Source organism: Lagenorhynchus albirostris, chromosome 9, assembly GCF_949774975.1.
Source record: "Lagenorhynchus albirostris chromosome 9, mLagAlb1.1, whole genome shotgun sequence".
Classification (NCBI taxonomy): Eukaryota; Metazoa; Chordata; class Mammalia; order Artiodactyla; family Delphinidae; genus Lagenorhynchus; species Lagenorhynchus albirostris.
Genome location: NC_083103.1, coordinates 78,968,837 through 78,993,897, shown reverse-complemented (window position 1 = coordinate 78,993,897; position 25,061 = coordinate 78,968,837). Strand labels below are relative to the sequence as shown.

General features: G+C 34.2%; 1 protein-coding gene across 2 annotated transcripts in view; it reads right to left on the bottom strand.

The window, feature by feature from the left end:
- DYNC2H1 (dynein cytoplasmic 2 heavy chain 1) overlaps window positions 1-25,061 on the bottom strand; it is a 372,064-nt gene that overhangs the window by 272,670 nt on the left and 74,333 nt on the right. For both annotated transcript variants that reach the window (XM_060157926.1, XM_060157925.1), the window contains exons 37-47: window positions 17,152-17,351; window positions 16,072-16,336; window positions 14,565-14,772; window positions 12,070-12,199; window positions 9,107-9,262; window positions 7,212-7,471; window positions 6,122-6,368; window positions 4,694-4,845; window positions 3,347-3,491; window positions 1,272-1,374; window positions 562-729 (exon numbers count right to left, since the gene is read on the bottom strand). In XM_060157926.1, coding sequence (XP_060013909.1) covers window positions 562-729; window positions 1,272-1,374; window positions 3,347-3,491; window positions 4,694-4,845; window positions 6,122-6,368; window positions 7,212-7,471; window positions 9,107-9,262; window positions 12,070-12,199; window positions 14,565-14,772; window positions 16,072-16,336; window positions 17,152-17,351 — 2,034 coding nt within the window. The remainder of the gene's footprint in view (window positions 1-561; window positions 730-1,271; window positions 1,375-3,346; window positions 3,492-4,693; window positions 4,846-6,121; window positions 6,369-7,211; window positions 7,472-9,106; window positions 9,263-12,069; window positions 12,200-14,564; window positions 14,773-16,071; window positions 16,337-17,151; window positions 17,352-25,061) is intronic.

The window sequence follows — 25,061 nt, the reverse complement described above, 5'->3', positions numbered from 1 at the left end:
TTATCATAATAATGGGTGAAGCTGATAAGAGGGTACATAAGAAGTTCTGTGCTAATGACATTATGAGTAGTGACAGGAATGAGTCACTTTCTCAAGCGAAAGTTCATTATAATCAAATATGGATTTTCACTATGATCTTTAAATATCACACATATATGGCTATTTTTATTAGTAAAAGTCCTTCAGGAAATACAGTTTTGAATTGCAAATGTTAAACATTACGGTCTGAACAACCGTTTCCAAGAAAACAATTATCGTCATCATATTTTGTTTGGAACATAATTATTGAAATCTAGCAAAGAAGACAGAGCAGCCTCTTACGGTAAAAACATTAAAATTTCCAAAGTCTTAGCGTTTTTGTTTTAATTAATTTTACTGAAGTATAGTTGATTTAAAATGCTGTGTTAATTTCTACTCTACAGCAAAGTGATTCAGTAATACATATATAAATTATCCAAAGTTTTCATTTGTTTAGATATATGAAATCATGCTATCAGTAAGAAAAAAACTGAAAGTGCTCATAACTTTTATATATTTACATAAACTCTGTAACTATATTACCTGCCATATTGTCTAGTACATCTGAGCCCCAGTCTCCTTGAAACACTGATGTTAAAATACTGTCAAATAAATGAAGTTCCTTTGCACCAACAATTTTGTCACGAAATAAGCGCCGCGCTTCATATGCCACAATTTCTAATACGTAAGCTAGAGGATGGTTTGAGGATCCTAAAAAAGGCAAAATTTTCTTTAATTATAATAAAATTCAAATGATTTAAAAATGGTCTCTTTCAACATAATATTAGAAAGAAATAGAGAATGAGAATCTACATACCATTATTTTGGCATCAGATAAATAGAATAAAGGGAAAAAGAGTTAAAATTCATTTTGTTAATGAGTTGGTAAACTTTTTTGATTCTTTAAAGGATTAAACTCTATTATTTCTAGTTGTTCAATAAAAATATCAATCCCCAAGAGCATATTAAACATGCTTTGGCTACAAAGGATAACAATTACATTTTTTTCCAGATCAAGTTTTAATAGTGACAATCATACTTTAGGAGAGGAAGCATAATAAAATATCATAATTCTAATATCACGTTTAAATTTAATATTAACATTTTAATTTTTAAAATACTATAATTACAATACTCATTTATCTATTACAAATATAATATACATATACAGCATAAACACACACACACACACACACACAGTATGATATTCTAAAGAGAGATAAGTGATTTGAAATCATAAAAGCAAAACTTACCTCCTTCTAAATCATATCTGAATAAGCCAAGAACCCACTGGGTAAGGATGCAAGGAGTAAAGAAATAGTGGCTATAATCATCAACTGTAAATTTGGCCCGCACCTGAAAAAAATATAGTAAAAGATCTGTCTACTCTCTTAAATATATAATCATGCTATAAATTTTTCAGTCACCTTAAATTCATAGGAATGTCAATTTCTACCAGTGGCTGGAACTGTATTTCAATATTACTTATTTCCTCAGTTATCTTGTATTCTATATTTTATGCATTTAAAAACAGTATCTAAGAGAGGTTGTTCATAAACTTCAACAAACTGTCAAAGGTTGTCCATGGAAAAAAATAAAATGAAAGGTTAAAAAGCCCTGCTAAAGAAAGGAATTCAAGGAAAGCTAACCTAAATTTTATAAAATGGTAGTTATAATTCCAAGGTGCTCATGGGTGTAAGATAGACCCATTTTATAATGGTGGGACCCACAGAGCCATCTTGTGTTCAAGAAATCATTAAACTTTTAACAAATCAAAGTGCCACAATATAACCAACGAGAGAAGAGCCTCTCCCTTCCTCTCTACGGATGGAGCTACTGCTCTTATTCTGGCCTTGACTGCCTAACATTTGAACTAATTTAGAAAAACATAGCTTTATTTTTCCCCACTTCTACTCCAATACTATAAAAAGCATCCTCCACAAACACTTCCATAACTTTCACATGCTATTCCCTTTACCCAAGAAGACCCTCTTTCACCTCCAGCCACTTTGTGAATTTCTCTTTATTTTTCAAACCTTAGACCACATTTCATCTCCTCTTAAAATTTACAATAGCCAGGACATGGAAACAACCTAAGTGTCCATCGACAGATGAATGGATAAAGAAGATGTGGCACAAATATACAATGGAATATTACTCAGCCATAAAAAGAAACGAAATTGAGTTATTTGTAGTGAGGTGGATGGACCTAGAGTCTGTCATACAGAGTGAAGCAAGTCAGAAAGAGAAAAACAAATACCATATGCAAACACATATATATGGAATCTAAAAAAAAAAAAAAGGTTCTTAACAACCTAGGGGCAGGACAGGAATAAAGATGCAGACGTAGAGAATGGACTTGAGAACATGGGGAGGGGGAAGGGTAAGCTGGGACGAAGTGAGAGAGTGGCATGGACATATATACGCTGCCAAATGTAAAATAGCTAGTGGGAAGCAGCCGCATAGCACAGGGAGATCAGCTCAGTGCTCTGTGACCACCTAAAGGGGTGGGATACGGAGGGTGGGAGGGAGATGCAAGAGAGAGGAGATATGGGGATATATGTATATGTATAGCTGATTCACTTTGTTATAAAGCAGAAACTAACACACCATTGTAAAGCAATTATATACTCCAATAAAGATGTTTAAAAAAAAATCTACTACACACAACAAAGCTATTCACTCCCTCTTCCATGCTATCTCTACAACTGGTGCATATTGTTATTGATAGACTTACTACCCTGTGTTAATAGTTTATTTATATGATCAGGTTCCTCATTAGACTGTGCATTTCTAGGGAATAGTGACTCAGTCATCTTTGTATCCCTAGGACTAGCACTGGAAAGAGAAGGTACTCAATAAATATCTTCTGCATCCTTAATGCCTATTTTCAAGTATCACCCCACTTTATCAGAATATTTTAGACATTTCCTCACAGATAAAAGGAAAGAAATAAACATCAAGAACTACTCTCGGGTTTGAAGCCTGAAAGACAGAAACTGACAGAAGTCAGGAGAAAGATCTAGTTTTGGAAAGAAGATGAACCCCACTGTAAATAAACTAAATTTGAAATCAAAGCAGAATGACCATCTACCCACTGATTTATTCATTCAATACTTTTGGGGTGTCTATTAGAAACTATGCCAGAAGATACAATAATGAATAACACACACACAAACATCTATCCTCACAGAGTCACTCTCCAGTAGAAAAGTATAATAAACGACAGGAAAAGAAAGCCTGAGCATCAACACAAATCAGGATTAAAGGTAGCCCTTTGGGAGTAATACCAATAGACATGAAAACTACAATGTAAGTGAATATATACCTGTTCATACACTTGTACCATAGATCCTGCTAAGAGATAAATTTTTGATGAAGAACCCCAAATAGTATGATTCTTCAGATTTTTATGTAGAACTGGTTTCAGATATGCTCCATAAATTGTCTGTAATTGCTCTCTTTCTGGGTAACTAAAAAAAAGCATATAAGAAGTTGAAATAAATCAACATTCTAAACTACTATTTCTTTTAAGACTTTTTTAGATGTGGACCATATTTGAAGTCTTTATTGAACTTGTTACAATATTGCTTCTGTTTTATGTTTTGGTTTTTTGGCCACGAGGCATGTGGGATCTTAGCTCCCTGACCAGGGATCGAACCTGCACCCCCTGCATTGGAAGGCGAAGTCTTAACCACTGGACCACCAGGGAAGCCCCCTAAATTATTATTTTAATGTTAAGTTATAGCAATGGTTTTCAAACTGTGTGGTTTTCAAATTGTAAGGCCTAAATACCTCCAAGGTTTACTCAACGGCTAAGGCCAGGCTCACAGACCCTATTGTTACTTCAACTAAATCAGATCCCTAATTATCTGTTTTCAAATACTAAGGATTCTAATAGAGGATTCCAATGAAATTACTTAAAAACATAATTGTTTAAAAGACCACTGATCTTTAGAAAGGGCCAAAGGAAAATTCTGCTTAAGAAAAAGTATTTTGAATTAAGTATAGTCTGTACAAAGAACAGTAATCCACCTTAGAACTACAGAAGTAGAAAACAACAAATAAAATCAACCTGTTTCTCCCTAAGCAAAATCTATTTCAGTACAGCTTAATTGGTTGCTGTAACATTTCTAAAAGAAGAATGTTAATAGACGGGGGCAGTTTAGCATGAAAACACAAAAACAAGATTTTGTAAGGCAAAATAGAGGACCTAGCGTCATAAAATTCGAGTCCATGTAACAATTATGGACCATGGAGATGGATGGGTATGTTATGATTAATATTATAAGCCACTAAATGACCTAACTCTACTTTGTTAAAATTTAAATTCTCTTTTTAGTTATCTACATAAAATTTGATTGTATTTTTGCTTTAAATAACCCATAAAACATTTAAATCTAAAACTCACCGTTCAGATTCCTGAGATTGACATTTAGAGACAATACAAAGCAGTTGTTTTGTTTCTAATATATAACAAGCATTGATTAAAGCCTTCATCACCCTAAATTACTGCCTACAGTTTAGGAAGGATAGGAAAAAACTAACATCAGAGCTTAAGTTTGACTATTTTTATATTCTACATTTTGAAGTAATACCATTAATATATACCTTTCATAAAATGCAATGTATGTCTCCCTAAGTCAAAAAAATCTTTTAATACAATGATACGTACTCTACAGCACAAAGACGAACAATAGAAGTAAATCTGGTAGTAAGCTTATGTCTTCCCAGTCTTCCTCCAGCTGACACAGAAGCCACAATTTGAATATTTTCTAAACCAACCCATTCCAAATTTTCATCATAAAATCCTTGATATGTCAATACCTATTTGAAAATAAATATATTTAGGTGTTTTATGCTTAAGATTTTCTAATCATGATATATTTTGCATAAAATTCAATTGTTTCCAAATGCAATCATCATCAGAGGATTATGGTTACTGGGAAATGGGGGGAAGACAAACTGGGAGATTGGGATCAACATATACACACTACTATGTATAAAATAGATAACTAATAAGGACCTACTGTATAGCACAGGGAACTCTACTCAATACTCTATAATGACCTATATGGGAAAAGAATCTAAAAAAGAGTAGATATATGTATAGGTATATCTGATTCACTTTGCTGTACAGCAGAAACTAACACAACATTGTAAATCAACTATACTCCAATAAAAATTTTGTTTTTAAAGACTCTGTGTTCAATTAATGTTAGCTGAATTATCCTCATTTTTAAAATGCTTTTCAAATAAATGTTAAAATCCAGGTGATAGTATAAATCCACCAGCAATTATCAAAAAAAAAAAAAGTGAAAGAGGGCTTCCCTGGTGGCGCAGCGGTTGAGAGTCCACCTGCCGATGCAGGGGACACGGGTTCGTGCCCTGTTCCGGGAAGATCCCACATGCCGCGGAGCAGCTGGGCCCGTGAGCCATGGCCGCTGGGCCTGCGCCCCCTGTCCGAAGCCTGTGCTCCGCAACGGGAGAGGCCACAGCGGTGAGAGGCCCACGTATGGCAAAAAAAAAAAAAAAAAGTGAAAGAAATCAGGAGAAATATAAGGATAATATTTTTTCTATAAATATTTTATTATATTCTTCAGTTATATAGAAAAGCAAAATGTGAACCAAAATGAGTATATTAAGCTCTAATTTAGAATTTAGAGTTTCTAATGTGATGTAAATCACATAAAGAAAAAAAATCTTCCACAGTGACTGAAGCATGACTGAGGAAGTCTAACTGCTCTCAGAAGAATGCATACCTAAAAGAATGCAGCAAAAACTTCCCCAGCTCCAGCACCATCCCCAGCTTCTGCTTTTCTCCATTTTTTAGGAATAAAGGGTAGGTAAATGGTGTAGGGTAAAGGTTGTTTTTACTCTTTCTGTCATATATCATCTTGATGTAATACTAATCTTTAGATGGAGGAAGATCAAAGAAAGTAGCCCTGGAACAAGTGTGAGATGCTTCAAGAGTTTAATTTCCATGACACATGCTAGATAAAACTAGCCCTAAAATGGAAAGCAGATTTTCTATCTACAAGAAAAGTTAATGAAATTAAATTGTTTCCAATTATATCAAAACACTTCAAGTGATAAGACCCACCTGCTGCAGGAAAGCTACCAAAGTACTGGTCCCCCATTTATCAAGCTTGGGTAGGTTGATATCTTTTAAGTACAGAACAAGTCTCTCACAGTCTTTTGGTCTATACACTCGACCAGTGTTAGTACTGATTACCATGCAAGTCTGGCTCAGTTTCTGCAGGAGATGCCGAGAAGTAGTTTGCGCACTACAGTGAACTGTAGCAATTTGAGTGGACCGGAGTTGGGAAAAGGCATACCTGAGCAGCATCCTGAGAAAGATATAAAACATTTGACTTCACAAATGCAACCAATAAAATACTTTCTATATTCAATACAAAATTTCTATTTTTAAATATTTTAGTTTCTAAATTACATATGATGTTTAAGGGAAAAGTGGTAAAAATAGATATGGTTTCCATAACTATCCATAGCTATGAAGGTAAGCTTTCTAATTTTTAGAGTGGAAAAAGAATTAATTCATATTTTAAGGCATTCTTGGGACTCTTTCAGCAAAAAAAAAAAAAAAAAATCACAGTTCACAGAAATAATTCAGTTTGAAAAAGTACACATAAAAAGTATTGTTTCCCCACAGTTGAAGGAAAGATTTTAAAATATTAAGTCCTCCAAGTTAAAAAAAAATTACTATGACTTTACAGAATTGTTTAATTATTGCTAGAAATGTGAAAATAATAATCCATATTTCCTTTATTTCCAAAAAACTACACTCAGGAGGCACTAAAAATAGGTTGAATTCCACTGAATTAAAAGCTATTTTTAAATAGCTAACTTCAAGATTCATTTTTTATAACTACAGCATATAGTAGTTTGCGAGTACATCAGGTATTCATTTTTTATGATTGTACGCACAGATTCTTTTTAAGAGTATCTTCTTCTAATTCCATTGGAAAACACATAACTCGGCAGAAAAAAAGGACATATTTTTCTCTATAGTCATATTATCTTTACAAGTAGTGACAATAAAGAGTCCTTCATGAAAATGTAAATGCTACTTTAACCAAAAAAAAGGTAACAAAAGCTGTTAAATCATTTTAAAACAGGAGAGAAGCATAAATCCACAATATGCACCTCGATTAACATTTTTCTCCTCTTACCCTTTGCCACATCCTTCTGGTCCGACAAGAATAAATGGCTGTTTAGTATCAGAACTTAACCAAGGTTTGAAATAATCTAGACCTCGTTGCATGTCAGGAGTCTGAATGACTGGAAGAGTTTGGCTATTACTGAAATCATCAGCAGACAAGTTTTCTGGCTTCTTCAGCACATAAGATGCTAATCGTCCTCTACTCAAGTCATAGTAGGTGTCCATTGGTTTGTGAGGGTCTGGAGGAGATACTCGTGCCCAATTAAAAACCTTAAGAGGAAAAAGTTGTGATAGGTTTTCATATACAGTGCTCCAAACAGAGTATGTGAAATTTTAATTCTTTAAAGTAAATCCTCCAAAGAGAATCATCTTACTTTAAAAATAAAAAAGTTCACATGCACTAAACTCACCTAATATCCTTAATAATTATAGTAACATTTTATCTGAAATATTACTCTCTGAATGATCATTTAAGCAAATAAAAGTCATCTGGTTCACACATATGTTGTATAAATATATTCAACTTTTAATTGAATTCTTATGAACACTAAATTACAAATTGTACAATGTAGGACTCCTAGACCTTTAATTTCCAGTACATTTTGGTACTGAACATTCCACTGTCACCACCACTGCTCTCAACTTGTTCTTCTTTCTTACACAAAAAACTGTTATCTGCACAGATACACAGCAGAGAGTTAGCCCCTAACAGCTTTATTCTAAACTTTGGCAATAAAATGTCTGCTTAAAAGCAGCATATAATATGACATTGAGTGGTAGCAATGAGAAGCATCTGGTAACAGAGGCAACAGAACAGCCATGGAAAGAAAAACAGAACAGAGAAAGCAATAAATGGTGATATCAATGAAACAAAGTGATAAAAATGCAGAACATAATGTTGGAGCCAACCCAAAGGAATACGTGTTCAAGTATTTCAACAGAGGCCAATAGGAAGAAATTCCTTAATATGTAAAATTTAGTTTTATAAACGTGGCTGAAATATACCTTTGCATTTAATAAAGAAAAGATTTATAATGATTACTCCATCCAAGCATTCCTAACTGCTAAAACTCTTCTGGTTAAAAAAATGATTAAAAATATGTTATTTTAAGATTAAAAATGAATAAAATAATTATATTTATTTACATAGCTAAGTATCAAAAATATCTAACAAAAAAGGTATAGTCAGAACTTTAGCCTATTAAATATTTTATAAAATTTTAATATCATAATATATCACAAACTAGTTCAATCAAAGGAGAAAATAAGTATACATGTACCTATGTACTTATACAGACGGTCCTCAACTTACAATGGCTCGACTTAAAGATTTTTCAAGTTTACAATAGGGCGAAAGTGATATGAATTCAGTAAACACCGTACTTTGAATTTTGATCTTTTCCCAGGCTAGCGATAATGTGGTAAGATACCTTCCTGTGATGGTGGGCAGTGGCAGTGAGTGGCAGCAAACTGCAGCTCGGGCAGTCAGCCACAAAATCACCAGGGTAAACAACTGATATGCTTACAACCATACTATTTTTCACTTTCTGTATAACAGTCAAGAAATTACATTCTATTTGACACTTTATTATAAAATAGGCTTTGTGTTAGAGGATTTTGCCCAAGTGTAGTCTCATGTACGTGTTCTGAGCACTTTAAGACAGGCTAGACTAAGTTATGATATTTGATAGGTTAGGTGTAGTAAATGCATTTTCGACTTAGGATATTTTCAACTTATGATGGGTTTATCTGGATGTAACTCCATCATAATTCGAGGAAGATCTGTATATAAATGCATTATTATTGTATTAAATGCATAATTTCAAAATTTTAAAGTTCTATACCAAGGATCAATGAAAATTGACAAAAAATGTTGACTAAACATAGGCTTTAAATGTGTATTACCTCTTTGGTGAATTCCAGACGTGACTTCATGTTCAGATTTCCACCCAGCCCCCTTATGAGATTAATAATAAATTGATCATGATCTCTGCATCCATGGAGATGTGATAAACCATTCATCACAGTCCCAACCAAACTTGTTTCTACCACATAGTCATTCTGTTGATTGAAATCCATGTTACAGACAAAAGGTAAATATTAACCAGTAAATTAGAACCATACACAGATTGATGTTTACTTATCTTTTCAAGGATCATCTTTAAATTAATCCCCCTACTCAAGTTATAGAATGTTTAGATTTCAATTTATATACATAAACTTTGAAAATAAAAAGTAATCATAAAAACACAATTGTGTATTTCTAGCTGAAAGTGCTGGATTCCTCAAATAGATACACTGTTTACTTCCTAAACCTGAAGAATATTTTAAAAAATAAGGTAAATCAATGAGCATTGGTCTAAAAGTAATAGTCCCTCATTTCCTCTTGCTGATAGAAAAGAAGCTAGAGGCAAGGGCTAGATTAATGGCTCTGGACAAGAAAGAAAAGTAAAAGCAGGCTTAAAAACAATTTGGAACTTTTTCTCTACACAGAATTTTAAAATGAAACTTTTGGACTCTGGTGGTATACATGATTTTGATCTATGGGCCTTTGGGGCCCTGTGTAACTGCCAGGGAGTTAGAAGAGGAAAGCGTTCTCATTCTTTCTCTAAGTATTTGCTGAGAACCAATTATGCATTAGGATCTGTATGTGGTGCTAGGTATTTTTTTTAAAAGGTGAATTAAACAGAGCAATTGTCTTAATGGAAGTCAAGTCTAGTAGAGGAGATGGTTAATACATTGTGGCAGAAGCTATAGAGCAGAGGAAGAGTGTATTCTGAGAAAGGATAACTCAGATTGCGGGCTCAAGGTCTCTTTGAAAAAGGTGACATTTAAGCTAACATTAAAAGAATGAGATCTATTTGACATGCAGAGAACACAGCATATGCAATGGTAAGCCACTGGCGTAGTTAAGGACTTAAAAGACGCTTATGCCTGAGTAAGCAAAGGAAGAGCGGTTCAAGTCAGAAAGGTAGGCAAGGGCCAGGGTATGTGCAATTGTACAGGCCGTGGTAAGGAGTGCAAATTTTATTTTCAGTGCCTTTAAACGTTAAGAGAATAAAACGACCCAATTTAAATTTTCTTTAAAAAGCACTCTGCCTGCATAATAAATATTTTTCAAAGAATGGAGAAATAGGTGGAAAAATGGGAAAAAGGGAGGAGATGAGTAGAAATCCAATGGCTTAGGCCATACTAAGAGTTCTAGGCTTTAAAGGCAAGATAAAGGAAACGTACATATTTTCTTCTAGATTGCCTGATTTGCTAAATACAAGAAAGTAAAGCTCTAGTTATAAATAAAATCAGCACTTGACTAGAGCATTCATTATAGTATATCTCTCAGAATCTGAACATGGTGAACAAAGCACAGAATAAAGAAAGAAGGAACACTCAACACATAAAAAAAAATTCAAAAAATAACAGGGAACTGACCTCAGAACAGAATTAGTTTATTTTCTAACTGAATCTTTGGTATCCACTCTATGGTTTAATAGTCTTATCCTGTTATCATTTCTATAGTCACAAACCCCTTTTTTAAAATACATTCTATCTAGTATTATATTTCTCATTCTAACACTAACAGCATGCAAGTAAATGACCTCAAGGTATTTGCATTGGAGAGTCCTGTTAGGCTCTGTATGTTTTATATTAATGAAATAACAACACACCTACTGAACAGGTGCTACAAACATAGGCATCAGGTGTTTAATTAAGCTCATATACTCTGATTCACTACTCTGTTATTAACAAACTTTGGTTCTGGGGATACAACAAGGACTATAACAGGCTTAGTCCTTGCCCTCAAGGTGCTTATAGTTGAATGAAAGCAATTATAATATAGTTGAAGGACACAGTACATTGCTGCAGAAGCACAAAGAGGTAGACAGCTCAGTCATACTGAGGGCTGGTGGGAGTGGTTCTTCCCTGAAGTCTCCAGGAAAACCTATCTCATTTGCATCATTTCCTCCCAAATCCCTACTCCTCCATCATTCATCCTTACAAAAAAAGTTTAGAAAACTAACGTGAGATTGCCATTTCTCTACATGATTTGTTCAACCCCAAGTACTGACCTCTAAATCAAGTTCAGATTAATAATCAGATACTTAAAAAAAAATCCTCTTTGCTATTTATTTCCTCTATTTTTATATGTTCATGTTTTTTATAAAAGCAATGACAGAAAAACCAAGAAAATTTGAAAAAATCATGTAGATACATGAAAATTGTCTTCTTTGCACACTAAACTTCTATTCATGCTTCAAATTCAAAATTAAATGTGATCTCCTTTTTTAAAATTCTCCTAGAAGGCAGCAATACTTTCTTCATCCTGTTATATTGTGATTATCTTTTTACATGTCATTTTCCTCCATGAGACAAACCCTTCGCAGGGATAGTGATTGTCCTGTTAATGTTCACCTCACAAAGTCTTGTCTAGGGCGTCTATTAGATATTCAATAAATTTTTGTTGAATAAACAAATGTTTTAATAATGTTATAAATAACTCACCATTCTTTCTCTACTTTAGTATTAACTTGTCATTATTTTTAGCATGACATATATGCAGATATTTATTGACACAGTAAAATGTGACAGCAAGATGGGTTTGCTAGTAAAACTTAGAAAGGCATTCCAATGTTCAAGATTTTTAGGCAAGCAGTGCAAGCTATCGTGGATGGAAGAATTAAAGTGTTTTAAGACTAACACAATAAAAAGTTATACCATGAAATACAGTGGGACAGCAATGAAGACATCTACCCCTCACTCCACCCTCATATTCTGTCAGAGCTCTTATACTAAAAAGCAGTTAAATGTAAGCAACACTCAATCATTACACTTCTTGCCTAAATAATTATGAAATATTATAATTATCTTACCTGCTTTAGAACCCATTGTAAAGCCTTTTCAAAATAATCCCCAATCCAGTTTTCAAGATTATTTCTATATTTAGGAGGCTGGTTCCTCAACCAAGATTTTATCAGAGAATTAAGATCTGTCTCTTCATCACTGAAACACATTAACAAACATGTAAGAAACTAGTTAGAAAGAAATTGTGAATTTACTTTCAAAATAAATTTCTGCTCCAGTAAACATTCTACACATGTACTCTGTCTGATAGTATGTGAGAATTCACTTTATTTACTTCTGTATATGTATATGTGTATATATTACTTCTACATATATATACATATTGTGTGTATACATTACTTCTACATATATACACATATACAGGTATATATATATTATATATATGTCATTTTCTATAAAATAAAGCAAATAAATTTCATCTATATCATTATAAGTATAGATTAAAGCAGAATTACACAACTACAAGTTAGCCAAAAAGTGGTCTAAACCCTTCCTATCCAAAGTGTGGTCTACAGAATCCCAAGTCCCACCCCAGACTTAATGAAGCAAAATCTTCACTTTAACAATATCCCTGGGTGATTCAAATGCACATTAAACTTCAAGCCTGCACTGCATCTTAATGCAGATCTTTAAAAGTACTTTTTCTTTTTCTGTCCCCAAAAAAGCCAAACACCTAAATTCCCATGCCACTACTGAAACTAGAAGATCATCCTAAAGTAAAATATAATTTTTTAGCAAATCATTTAATTATATGAGTAACAACCAATGATTGATATTAAACATAATATAGACATCTTATTCAAAATTATATGTTGCATATTTATAAAAATTATAGTAAAAACAACTCATAATTAATAATTTTAGAAGTTACAAGGGCTCACAATTTTATCATTTTTCCCATCTTCTATTAGTGTTTCATAGCAACACGAGTAAATACTGAGTCCCTGAATTTCTCCTCCCATATTTCTATCCAGTTTAATAAGCAAAAGAAAAAATGAAAAGATCAAAGGTAAATATTTAAATTACATTTGATAAGCTCAAAACAGACAAAGCAAAGATGCTAAACTCCTTCAGAATAAAGACTTTGTTGTCACAGTATCTCCTCAGTGCCCATGGCAACTACATGTCTTGGTTTGTCTAAGACAATCTTGATTTATATCAGTTATCCCAGCATAATTAATAGCATTCGCTTTCATTATTAAAAGGTCTTCATTTGGCCTATTGCATAGCAAGTGCAAATATCTGCTGAAGAAATGAATAAAACCTAAAACTAAGGTACAATCTAATCAAAAGGCAACTAAAAATAATTAATATGTTTTTGTATTTTACATGAAATCATATATATTCATTATGCCTCTCACAAACAATATCTGGTTCACCAACAATGTTCAAATCCTCTACAGCAACATGCAGCTATACAGGCATATTGCTCTACAATATGGCATTCTACTTACCCCTTATTTCATTTATATTCTAGCTTATAATTGCTGTTATATTTATATTATCTCCTTTGTGAACGTATGCTCCATAAAGACAAGCTCTTCATAAATATAAGCCCTTCATAACTGTTAGCTTTACTCCTTTCTTGCTGTCTCTCCTAAAATGCCTAACTTAACATCATATAGGTAATGGGCATTCAATAAATATTTTAAAATTTAGTGATAAACATCCCTTTTATCCTATTTTTCTCACAAGATTATAAGAATACATTGAATAAATAAGATAAATTGTGTGGGATACTGCTATAAAAGCTATAAACCCAATGCTGTATTATTTTTTAAATAATACCTCAAAATATTAATTGGGAGTTTATGGCTAGTTTAATATAAATGTTTCCTATAATACTATCAAAGAAGTAAGCAATTAAATAATTTTGGAAACAATCTGAATGAACTTGATAACCCTACCATGTGTCATATAACATCGAAAATGGTTTCAAATGATTCTAAAAGAGTAGAGAACTTTATATAGACAGATAAATATGAAATTCTAAAACATAAATTCAAAAGGTAAAAGAAAACTTTCTAATTACTCATTTTGGGAAGAAACTGGCTCAAATATCCATGTTTTAGTATGTGACTACTGTATATGAAATCTAAAATCAGTTTGTTATTTATTTTTGCTCTTCAAGCTTCTTCCAAATACACTGAAGAAAGAAAATATTAAGTAAAGAAGTTTCCAATTTGTAAAACTTCTCTGAACTCAATCATAATATTTAAATAAAAGTTATAGAAAAAAGAAGAAAACAAATACTTGCTGTTTCATTTAAGTAAACAAAAAATAATTATTTAGTAATTGTGATACAACTACACTGCTGAAATAATTCAACTGCAATAAACAGGAACTCTCTGAATGAATTAAAACCTAACAAACAAAAAGAAGTTAATAAGAATGAGGAAAACAAATATTCACACATTACCCATACATTACTTATTTCACTTAGCTGTAAAACCAAAATAATAATTGAAGAATATTCTAATACAGTGTATGCAGATGCTCTCACCTAAGAAAGATCATTCCCATTCTAGATATTGTGGCTGGTGAGGCACAACTTAAATCATGAGTTTCAAATACAAAGTTAACATTTGGGCCAAACTGAATCCTTTCTCCACTGGGCATAGTGAGTAATCGATTATCATCCAGAACAGAATTCAGAGATTCTATCCATTCAGGGTCAATATCACCATCACAGATTATCCATGAGCTGACATCTATTTTCAAACAAAAAAAGTAGAGATAAAAATAAATGCAATGATAATAATTAAAAATAAAGAATAAAATAATTATCACTTATTCTTTAGAAGTAATTTCCATATTATTTTATACTTCTGAAGCCAAATATAAAGAACAAAAAGTTGAACAAGTTGAAATTTTTCATGTGAATTAACACAATACAAATGTGTGGAGAACCCATGGGCAATCCTGGCTCAGCTGGTCAGAGACCCAGTTATATACCCTGTAATAAGGCTCTACTGATCTATGAACATACAGAACTGGATTCTCAGTAAAAGAAAACATGGTTTGCAAGACCTAGGTATTTCTATTTCCACAACCTTGTGAGATATTCCTTAGACTTTTGTCTTCTACCATGTCATTAGAATGTATGAATGCTTGCTGTGTAATAGCACTTTTAGAAAATATGAGAAACCTACTCCTTAGTGTCCTACATGAGAACTAAAAAATACACCACCACCAAATTTCTTTGATATATAAAAAGGTGAATTCAGAGGGGAGAAGCAGTGAACAAGTTGTGTACACAAGTCTTTCCAAAACAAACTGTTTTTAATATATATTTCCTAAGACGAAAGTGGTTTCAAGTTGTTCTTGGACCTTTGAAACAATTCAAAGAAGAAAATATCCCCCATAAAACTGTGAGAAACAGGTATATCTGGTTTTTATTTAGTGTGATAATATCAACTACATTGAAAATGAAGACACTATACACTGAAAATTCCTTCCAATGTCTTAAGACATTCTAAACCTTTCATTCACTGGCTTAGGAAAACAACTATTAATTAAATTATGATCTAACAAAAAGTAGGGAGTCTGACCAAGAATTCTGTTAAACACCAAGCCAAAAAATTTAGACCAGAAAGTCTACTATTTTATGACTCAAATTTTCAAAATTATTGAAAGCACTGTATTCAAACTGATAAGTTCAGACACACATACCAATTTTAATCCTAAATAAAAACTTATCTTGCTTATTTATGAGGTATTATAATATCAGTTCAGCAATCAAAGATATTATTTTATTCAGTAGATTAATCTAGCTGTAAACTACATTTCACCCAGATTACTCTGAGTTTCTATTATAATAAAAGTTGCTATGGAATAACAGGTAAAAATGATAGCATGTCTTCACCCCTCCAAAGTAAAATATCAAAGTAGATCACTATACGGCAGTTTATGGTCATGTATAAGACTTGAAAAGGATAGCATTATAGACAACCTCTATCATCCTCTAAAAATTATTAAATAAATCAATAAATCACACAATAGAGACCAACCTTGAGGTTCTCGAACTACTTGGCGAGCACTATTTGTCAAAACACCATCAGACCATTCCCTTGTATCCATGTCAATATGGCCTAATAATTGATGTCTAGGCATAGCTTTGGGATTCATGGTATATTGTTTTACCACTTTGCCAATTTTACAAAGTGCTGCCCTTAACATTCTCCAAAGAGTTGATTTTCCAGCACCACTTGGACCAACAATAACAACTCCCATCCTCTGGCGTAATTGTTCATACAATTCTAAAGCCTTCTTGATCTAGTAGAAAAGAAACATGTTCATATATGATTTATAGTGTACAATCAAACACAGTTCTACTCTCATTCAACAACAGTTGTTCTATTTCAAACATAAATTAAGCCTTTTATTTCTTCAGTGGAAGATAAAGCCTTAAATAAAAGAATTACTAAACAAATCTGAATATATTTACAACATGATCTTTAAATTCATATTTCTTTAAAAAAAAGAAGTATGCTTTCCAAGTTGACAATAGAATATGTTCACTATTGTCTTCACTCACTCATTCATTCAAATAAAATATACTAAATATTTTATTCACTTTGCTAATTCATTCATTCATTTATACCCCTGAGGAAAAAGTATTCATTTTGAACATGTATTTGTGCTACATAAAAAGACCTACGAAAGCGAAGTTCTCCTAAGAAATTGTCAAAGTTAAACTAAATCATACATAATCAACTATCAAAGACACATATGATGGATCTATTACATGCCAGGCTCTGTAACAGGCACTAGGAATAAAATGATAAAACAGACATGGATCCCACCTTTCATGGAGACTACTATCTGGTGGGGGAGAATCAAATATTAATATTAATCAAATATTAATCAAGTATGCAAATTAACATTAAGTATGTATATACAACAAAGGTAAGGAAAGCACATAGCAAGGGGACCTAATTTGGACTTGAAAATTAGGGAAGGCTTTCATGAGTGAGTAAGATTTAAGTTGAAAGATGAAAGATAAGTTGAAAGATAAAAGATAAAGATAGTTAATAAAGAATTAACTAGGAGAAAGGATCAATATATTATGAAGTATTCTTGACAGTTACCTGATTGGATATGATTTCATAGTTGGCCTCCTCAAAGACTTGCTTTAATGCAGCATTCAGTTCATCATATTCTACTTCTTTAAAGTCAATTCCAGGAAACACATCTTTAATCAGTGCATCAAACCGAGTGCAATCAGCAAATGTAAACTTTGACATTGTATTAAGCCTCAGTGCTTGTACCACAATATGACTTTCATTAACTAGAGAAAAAGTTTCATTTTAAAATTATTAGTTATGAATCTAATGACTATAAAAAGTCTTTACGTGCCTTGATATGCATTATTAGTAATTAAATGATGCACTAGAATTTAGTAACATTTAAAGACATATGCTATCATGCGAATTGGCAAGCTTACTTAACTATCTTTTAACTGCTGAAAAACAAGTATTACTGAGTTTTGGACTATTTTTCATAGAATTTGAATCCCAGGGTACCCAGACTTTAATTAATAATAAAAGTCATTAACACATTTCTTTGCATAGTACTTTACCATTCTGAGGTAATCCTTATAACAACTGTATAGAGTAAGGAAGTATTTCTATTATTATTCCAATTTTACACGAGACCATTAAGTCTCTAAGGGTTTAAATGACTTATCTGAGAGAGCTCAGCATTAAGTATTATAGGTGGCATTTAATTCCAGATTTAGGTATCTTTCCAAATATACCAGCATATTTGCCTCGCAGAGATTTTTGTCCTAAAACTAAAAACTAACAAACTGAGCAAAACTCTTTGATCAGTGTTGCTCAAAACTGGTTCATAAATCTATTCTTAAACCAAATGTAAATACTAATATCGTCAGATTCTTATTTTTTCAAGGATATTAGCTATTAATTGATCAGACACCTATATAAAGGCAAGAAACTATTTTTAGTATGGTATTTCTCTATAATTGTTTAATATTTCTATCTTTAAATATATATAAAGAGGCTTGGCTGCACTAGAGTTTATTTAAAGCACTGAACTCATAAGTAAGCCATCTTTATTTACTACAGGTATGGTTTATATATTTCATGAAAATCACCAGAGACAGACAACTGAAAAATGGTAATCTAAGTACTTCAACAAATACCTTATCTGCCCTGGTATATGCCAACCTAATAAAAAAGCTGTAGTTTCCTTTTTTAAGATGTATATTTTGACCATTTAAAGTCCAAATAGGTAATTTCATGTAGTCTTCTTTCTTATGTTATCTTATTTTCATGGTGATTTAACTTAAATTTGGATAGCAACCTAGAGGCTGAATATTCAGCCTTTCATGAAGGCAAACATCAATTGGTGGGGGTAATAACTTACTTTATATAAATGGGGAAAAAAGTGGTAAAGTATAAAAAAATATGCATGAGTCCATACTGATCTGAATAAATGATTTAATAAATACATCATGGAAAAGAAGAGACAAATCTTCTTTACAGAAGAGTTTCAAATTATATAAGCAGATACTCCCCCCCCAAGAGATGGAGCTTAATCCTTGCCTCCCCACTTTCAAGGTGAGCTAGATTTAGTAACTGGCTTCCAAAGAAGAGAGTCAGGATAGGGGAAAATAACAACTTTACAGTAGAGAAACCTGGAAAACATTAACATAAGTAATGAAGGTGAACATCACCAGTGATGTCAAAAGGTTATTATGTACCCACTAAAATGAATTAAAAAGGGCACTCCACCTCTGCAGTATTTTTTTCCAAATGTTCACAACTCAATTAAATCATGAGTTAAATATCAGAAAAAAAACCCAGACTGAGGAAGAGTCTACGTGATATCTGACTAGGACCCTGTCAGGGTCATGAATACAAAAACAGACTGAGAAACTGTCACAGAGCAGAGGAGACTTAAGGAGACAGGACAACTTAATACAACATGGCACCCTAGATTCAATCTTGGAACAGAAAGAGGACATTAATGATAAAGCAGGTGAAATCCAAATGAAGTCTGGAACTTAGTTAATAGTAATGTACCAGCCTCAGTTTCCCAGTTTTGACAAATGTACCACAGCAAATAAGAGGGAAATGATGGAAATGCTAACTTCGCAACTTTACTGTAATAAATCTAAAATTATCCTTTGCTCCAAGGTACTTTTGGGACTTCCCTGATGGTCCAGTGGATAAGACTCCACACTCCGCAACACAGGAGGCCTGAGATAATTCCCTGGTCGGGGAACTAGATCCCACATGGATGCTGCAACTAAGAGTTCACATGTCACAACTAACAAGCCCGCATGCCACAACGAAGAAGCCAACGTGCCGCAACTAAAGAGGCCACATGCCACAACGAAAAGATCCCGCGTGCCATAACGAAGATCCTGCGTGCTGCAACTAAGACCCAGAGCAGCTTCAATAAATTAATTAATCTAAAAAAAGGTATTTTTATAATCTTAAAATATTTCTTTAAAAGGGTAATTTTGGAGCCTGAACCAAGATGGGGGAGTAGAAGGACGTGCTCTCACTCCCTCTAGCGAGAACATGAGACTCACAACTAACTGCTGAATGGTCATCAACAGGAACACACTGGAACTCACCAAAAAAGATACCCCATATGCAAAGACAAAGGAGAAGCCACAATGAGACAGTACGAGGGGCACAATCACAAAAAAACAAAATCCCATAACTGGTGGGTGGGTGACTCACAGACCGGAGAACACTTATACCACAGAAGTCCACCCACTGGAGTGAAGGTTCTGAGCCCCACGTCAGGCTTCCAAACCAGGGGGTCTGCCAATGGGAGGAGGAATTCCTAGAGAATCAGACATTGAAGGCTAGCGAGATTTGATTGCATGACTCTGACAGGACTGGGGGAAACAGAGACTCCACTCTTGGAGGGCACACACAAAGTAGTGTGCACATCGGGACCAAGGGGAAGGAGCAGTGACCACAGGAGAGACTAAACCAGACCTACCTGCTAGTGTTGGAGGGTATCCTGCAGAGGCGGTGGGTGGCTGTGGCTCACCGTGAGGACAAGGACACTGGCAGCAGAAGTTCTGGGAAGTACTCCTTGGTGTGAGTCCTCCCAGAGGCCACCATTAGCCCCACCAAAGAGCCTGCAGGTTCCAGTGTTGGCTTGCCTCAGGCCAAACAACCAATAGGGTGGGAACCCAGCCCCACCTATCAGCAGACAAGTGGATTAAAGTTTTACTGAGCTCTGCCCATCAGAGCAACAACCAGCTCTACCCACCACCACTCCCTCCCATCAGGAAACTTGCACAAGACTCTTAGATAGCCTCAACCAGCAGAGGGCAGACAGCAGAAGCAAGAACTACAATCCTGCAGCCTGTGGAACAAAAACCACATTCACAGAAAGATAGACAAGATGAAAAGGCAGAGGGCTATGTACCAGATGAAGGAACAAGATAAAACCCCAGAAAAACAACTAAATGAAGTAGAGATAGGAAACCTTCCAGAAAAAGAATTCAGAATAATGATAGTGAAGATGATCCAGGACCTCGGAAAAAGAATGGAGGCAAAGATTGAGAAGATGCAAGAAATGTTTAACAAAGACCTAAAAGAATTAAAGAACAAACAAACAGATTGAAAAATACAATAACTGAAATGAAAAATACACTAGAAGGAATCAATACCAGAATAACTGAGGCAGAAGAACAGATAAGTGAACTGGAAGACAGAATGGTGGAATTCACTGCCACAGAACAGAATAAAGAAAAAAGAATGAAAAGAAATGAAGACAGCCTAAGAGACCTCTGGCACAAGATTAAACACAACAACATTCACACTATAGGGGTCCCAGAAGGAGAAGAGAGAGAGAAAGGAGCCGAGAAAATATTTGAAGAGATTATAGTCGAAAAATTCCCTAACATGGGAAAGGAAATAGCCACCCAAGTCCAGGAAGCACAAAGAGTCCCATACAGGATAAACCCAAGGAGAAACACGCCAAGACACATAATAATCAAATTGGCAAAAATTAAAGACAAAGAAAAATTATTGAAAGCAGCAAGGGAAAAATGACAAATAACATACAAGGGAACTCCCATAAGGTTAACAGCTGATTTCTCAGCAGAAACTCTATAAGCTAGAAGGGACTGGCAGGACATATTTAAAGTGATGAAGGGGAAGAACCTACAACCAAGACTACTCTACCAGCAAGAATCTCAGTCAGATTTGATAGAAAAATGAAAAGCTTTACAGACAAGCAAAAGCTAAGAGAATTCAGCACCACCAGACCAACTCTACAATGAATGCTAAAGGAACTTCTCTAAGTGGGAAACACAAGAGAAGAAAAGGACCTACAAAAACAAACCCAAAACAATTAAGAAAATAGTCATAGGAACATACATATCGATAATTACCTTAAACGTGAATGGATTAAATGCTCCAACCAGAAGACACAGGCTTGCGGAATGGATACAAAAACAAGACCCATATATATGCTGTCTACAAGAGACACACTTCAGACCTAGGGACACATACAGACTGAAAGTGGGGGATGGAAAAAGATACTCCATGCAAATGGTAATCAAAAGAAAGCTGGAGTAGCAATATTCATATCAGATAAATAGACTATAAAATAAAGAATGTTACAAGAGACAAGGAAGGATACTACATAATGATCAAGGGATCAATCCAAGAAGAAGCTATACCAATTATAAATATATATGCACCCAACATAGGAGCACCTCAATACATAAGGCAACTGCTAACAGCTATAAAAGAGGAAATCAAGAGTAACACAGTAAGAGTGGGGGACATTAACCCCTCACTTACACCAATGGACAGATCATCCAAAATGAAAATAAATAAGGAAACAGAAGCTTTAAATGACACAATAGACCAGAGAGATTTAATTGATATTTATAGGACATTCCATCCTAAAACAGCAGATTACACTTTCTTCTCAAGTGCACATGGAACATTCTGCAGGATACATTACATCTTGGGTCACAAATCAAGCCTCAGTAAATTTAAGAAAATTGAAATCATATCAAGCATCTTTTCTGACCACAACGCTATAAGATCAGAAATGAATTACAGGGAAAAAAACATAAAAAACACGAACACATGGAGGGTAAACAATATATTACTAAATAACCAAGAGATCACTGAAGAAATCAAAGAGGAAATCAAAAAATACTTAGAGACAAATGACAATGAAAACACAACGATCTAAAACCTATGGGATGCAGCAAAAGCAGTTTAAGAGGGATGTTTATAGCTATACCAGCCTACATCAAGAAACAACAAACATCTCAAATAAACAATCTAACCTTACACCTAAAGGAACTAGAGAAAGAAGAACAAACAAAATGCAAAGTTAGCAGAAGGAAAGAAAGCATAAAGATCAGAGCAGAAATAAATGAAATAGAAAGAAAGACAACAATGACAACAATAGCAAAGATCAATAAAACTAAAAGCTGGTTCTTTGAGAAGATAAAGAAAATTGATAAACCATTAGCCAGACTCATCAAGAAAAAGAGGGAGAGGACTCATATCAACAAAATTAAAAATGAAAAAGGAGAAGTTACAACAGACACCACAGAAATACAAAGCAACCTAAGAGACTACTACAAGCAACTCTATGCCAATAAAATGGACAACCTGGAAGAAATGGACAAATTCTTAGAAAGGTATAATCTTCCAAGACTGAACCAGGAATAAATAGAAACTATGAACAGACCAATCACAAGTAATGAAATCCTCCAAAAAACAAAAGTCCAGGAACAGATGGCTTCACAGGTGAATTCTATCAAACATTTAGAGAAGAGCTAACACCCATCCTTCTCAAACTCTTCCAAAAAACTGCAGAGGAAGGAACACTCCAAAACTCATTCTTTAGGGCCACCATCACCGTGATACCAAAACCAGACAAAGATACTAGAAAAAAAGAAAATTACAGACCAATATCACTGATGAATATAGATGCAAAAGCCTCAACAGGGCTTCCCTGGTGGCACAGTTGTTGAGAGTCCACCTGCCAATGCAGGGGACACGGGTTCGTGCCCTGGTCCAGGAAGATCCCACATGCCACGAAATGGCTGGGTCTGTGAGCCATGGCCGCTGAGTCTCCGCGTCCGGATCCTGTGCTCTACAACGGGAGAGGCCACAGCAGTGAGAGGCCCGCATACCGCAAAAAAAACAAAAAAGGCTCAACAAAATACTAGCAAACAGAATCCAACAACACATTAAAAGGATCATACACCATGATCAAGTGGGATTTATCCCAGGGATGCAAGGAGTCTTCATTATAAGCAAATCAATCAATGTGATACACCATATTAACAAATTGAAGAAGAAAAACCATATGTTCATCTCAATAGATACAGAAAAATCTTTTGACAAAATTCAACGCTCACTTATGATAAAAACTCTCCAGAAAGTGCACATAGAGGGAACCTTCCTCATCATAATAAAGGCCATATACAACAAACCCACAGCAAACATCATTCTCAATGGTGAAAAACTGAAAGCATTTCCTCTAAGATCAGGAACAAGACAAGGATGTTCACTCTCACCACTATTATTCAACATAGTATTGGAAGTCCTGTCCACGGCAATCAGAGAAGAAAAAGAAATAAAAGGAATACAAATTGGAAAAGAAGAAGTAAAACTGTCACTGCTTGCAGATGACGTGATACTATACATAGAGAATCCTATAGATGCCACCAGAAAACTACTAGAGCTAATCAATGAATTTGGTAAAGTTGCAGGATACAAAATTAATGCACAGAAATTTCTTGCATTCCTTTATAGTAATGATGAAAAATCTGAAAGAGAAATTAAGGAAACACTACCGTTTATCATTGCAACAAAAAGAATAAAATACCTAGGAATAAACCTACCTAGGGAGACGAAAGACCTGTATACAGGACACTAAAAGACACTGATGAAAGAAATCAAAGATGATACAAACAGATGGAGAGATATACCATGTTCTTGGACTGGAAAAATCAATATTGTGAAAATGACTATCCTACCCAAAGCAATCTACAGACTCAATGCAATCCCTATCAAATTACCAATGGAATTTTTTACAGAACTAGAAAAAAATATCTTAAAATTTGTATGGAGACACAAAAGACCCCAAAGAGCCAAAGCAGTCTTGAGGGAAAAAAGCGGAGCTGGAGGAATCAGACTCCGTGACTTCAGACTATACTACGAAGCTATAGTAATCAAGACAATATGGTACTAGCACAAAAACAGAAACACAAATCAATGGAACAAGATAGAAAGTGCAGAGATAAACCCATGCACCTATGGTCAGTTAATCTATGACAAAGGAGGCAAGGATATTCAATGGAGAAAAGACAGTTTCTTCAATAAGTGGTGCTGGGAAAACTGGACAGCTACATGCAAAAGAAGGAAATTAGAACACTCCCTAACACCATACACAAAAACAAACTCAAAATGTATTAGAGACCTAAATATAAGACTGGATACTATAAAACTCTTAGAGGAAAACATAGGAAGAACACTCTTTGACATAAATCACAGCAAGATCTTTTCTGATCCACCTCCTAGAGTAATGGAAATAAAAATAAACAAATGGGACCTAATGAAACTTCAAAGCTTTTGCACAGCAAAGGAAACCATAAACAAGACGAAAAGACAACCCTCAGAATGGGAGAAAATATTTGCAAATGAATCAATGGACAAAGGGTCAATCTCCAAAATATATAAACAGCTCATGCAGCTCAATATTAAAAAACAAACAACCTAATCCAAAAATGGGCAGAAGACCTAAATAGACATTTCTCTGAAGAAGACATACAGATGACCAAGAAGTACATGAAAAGCTGCTCAACGTCATTAATTATTTGAGAAATGCAAATCAAAACTACAATGAAGTATAACCTCACACCAGTTAGAATGGGCTTCATCAGAAAATCTACAAACAACAAATGCTGGAGAGGGTGTCGAGAAAAGGGAACCCTCTTGCACTGTTGGTGGGAATGTAAATTGATACA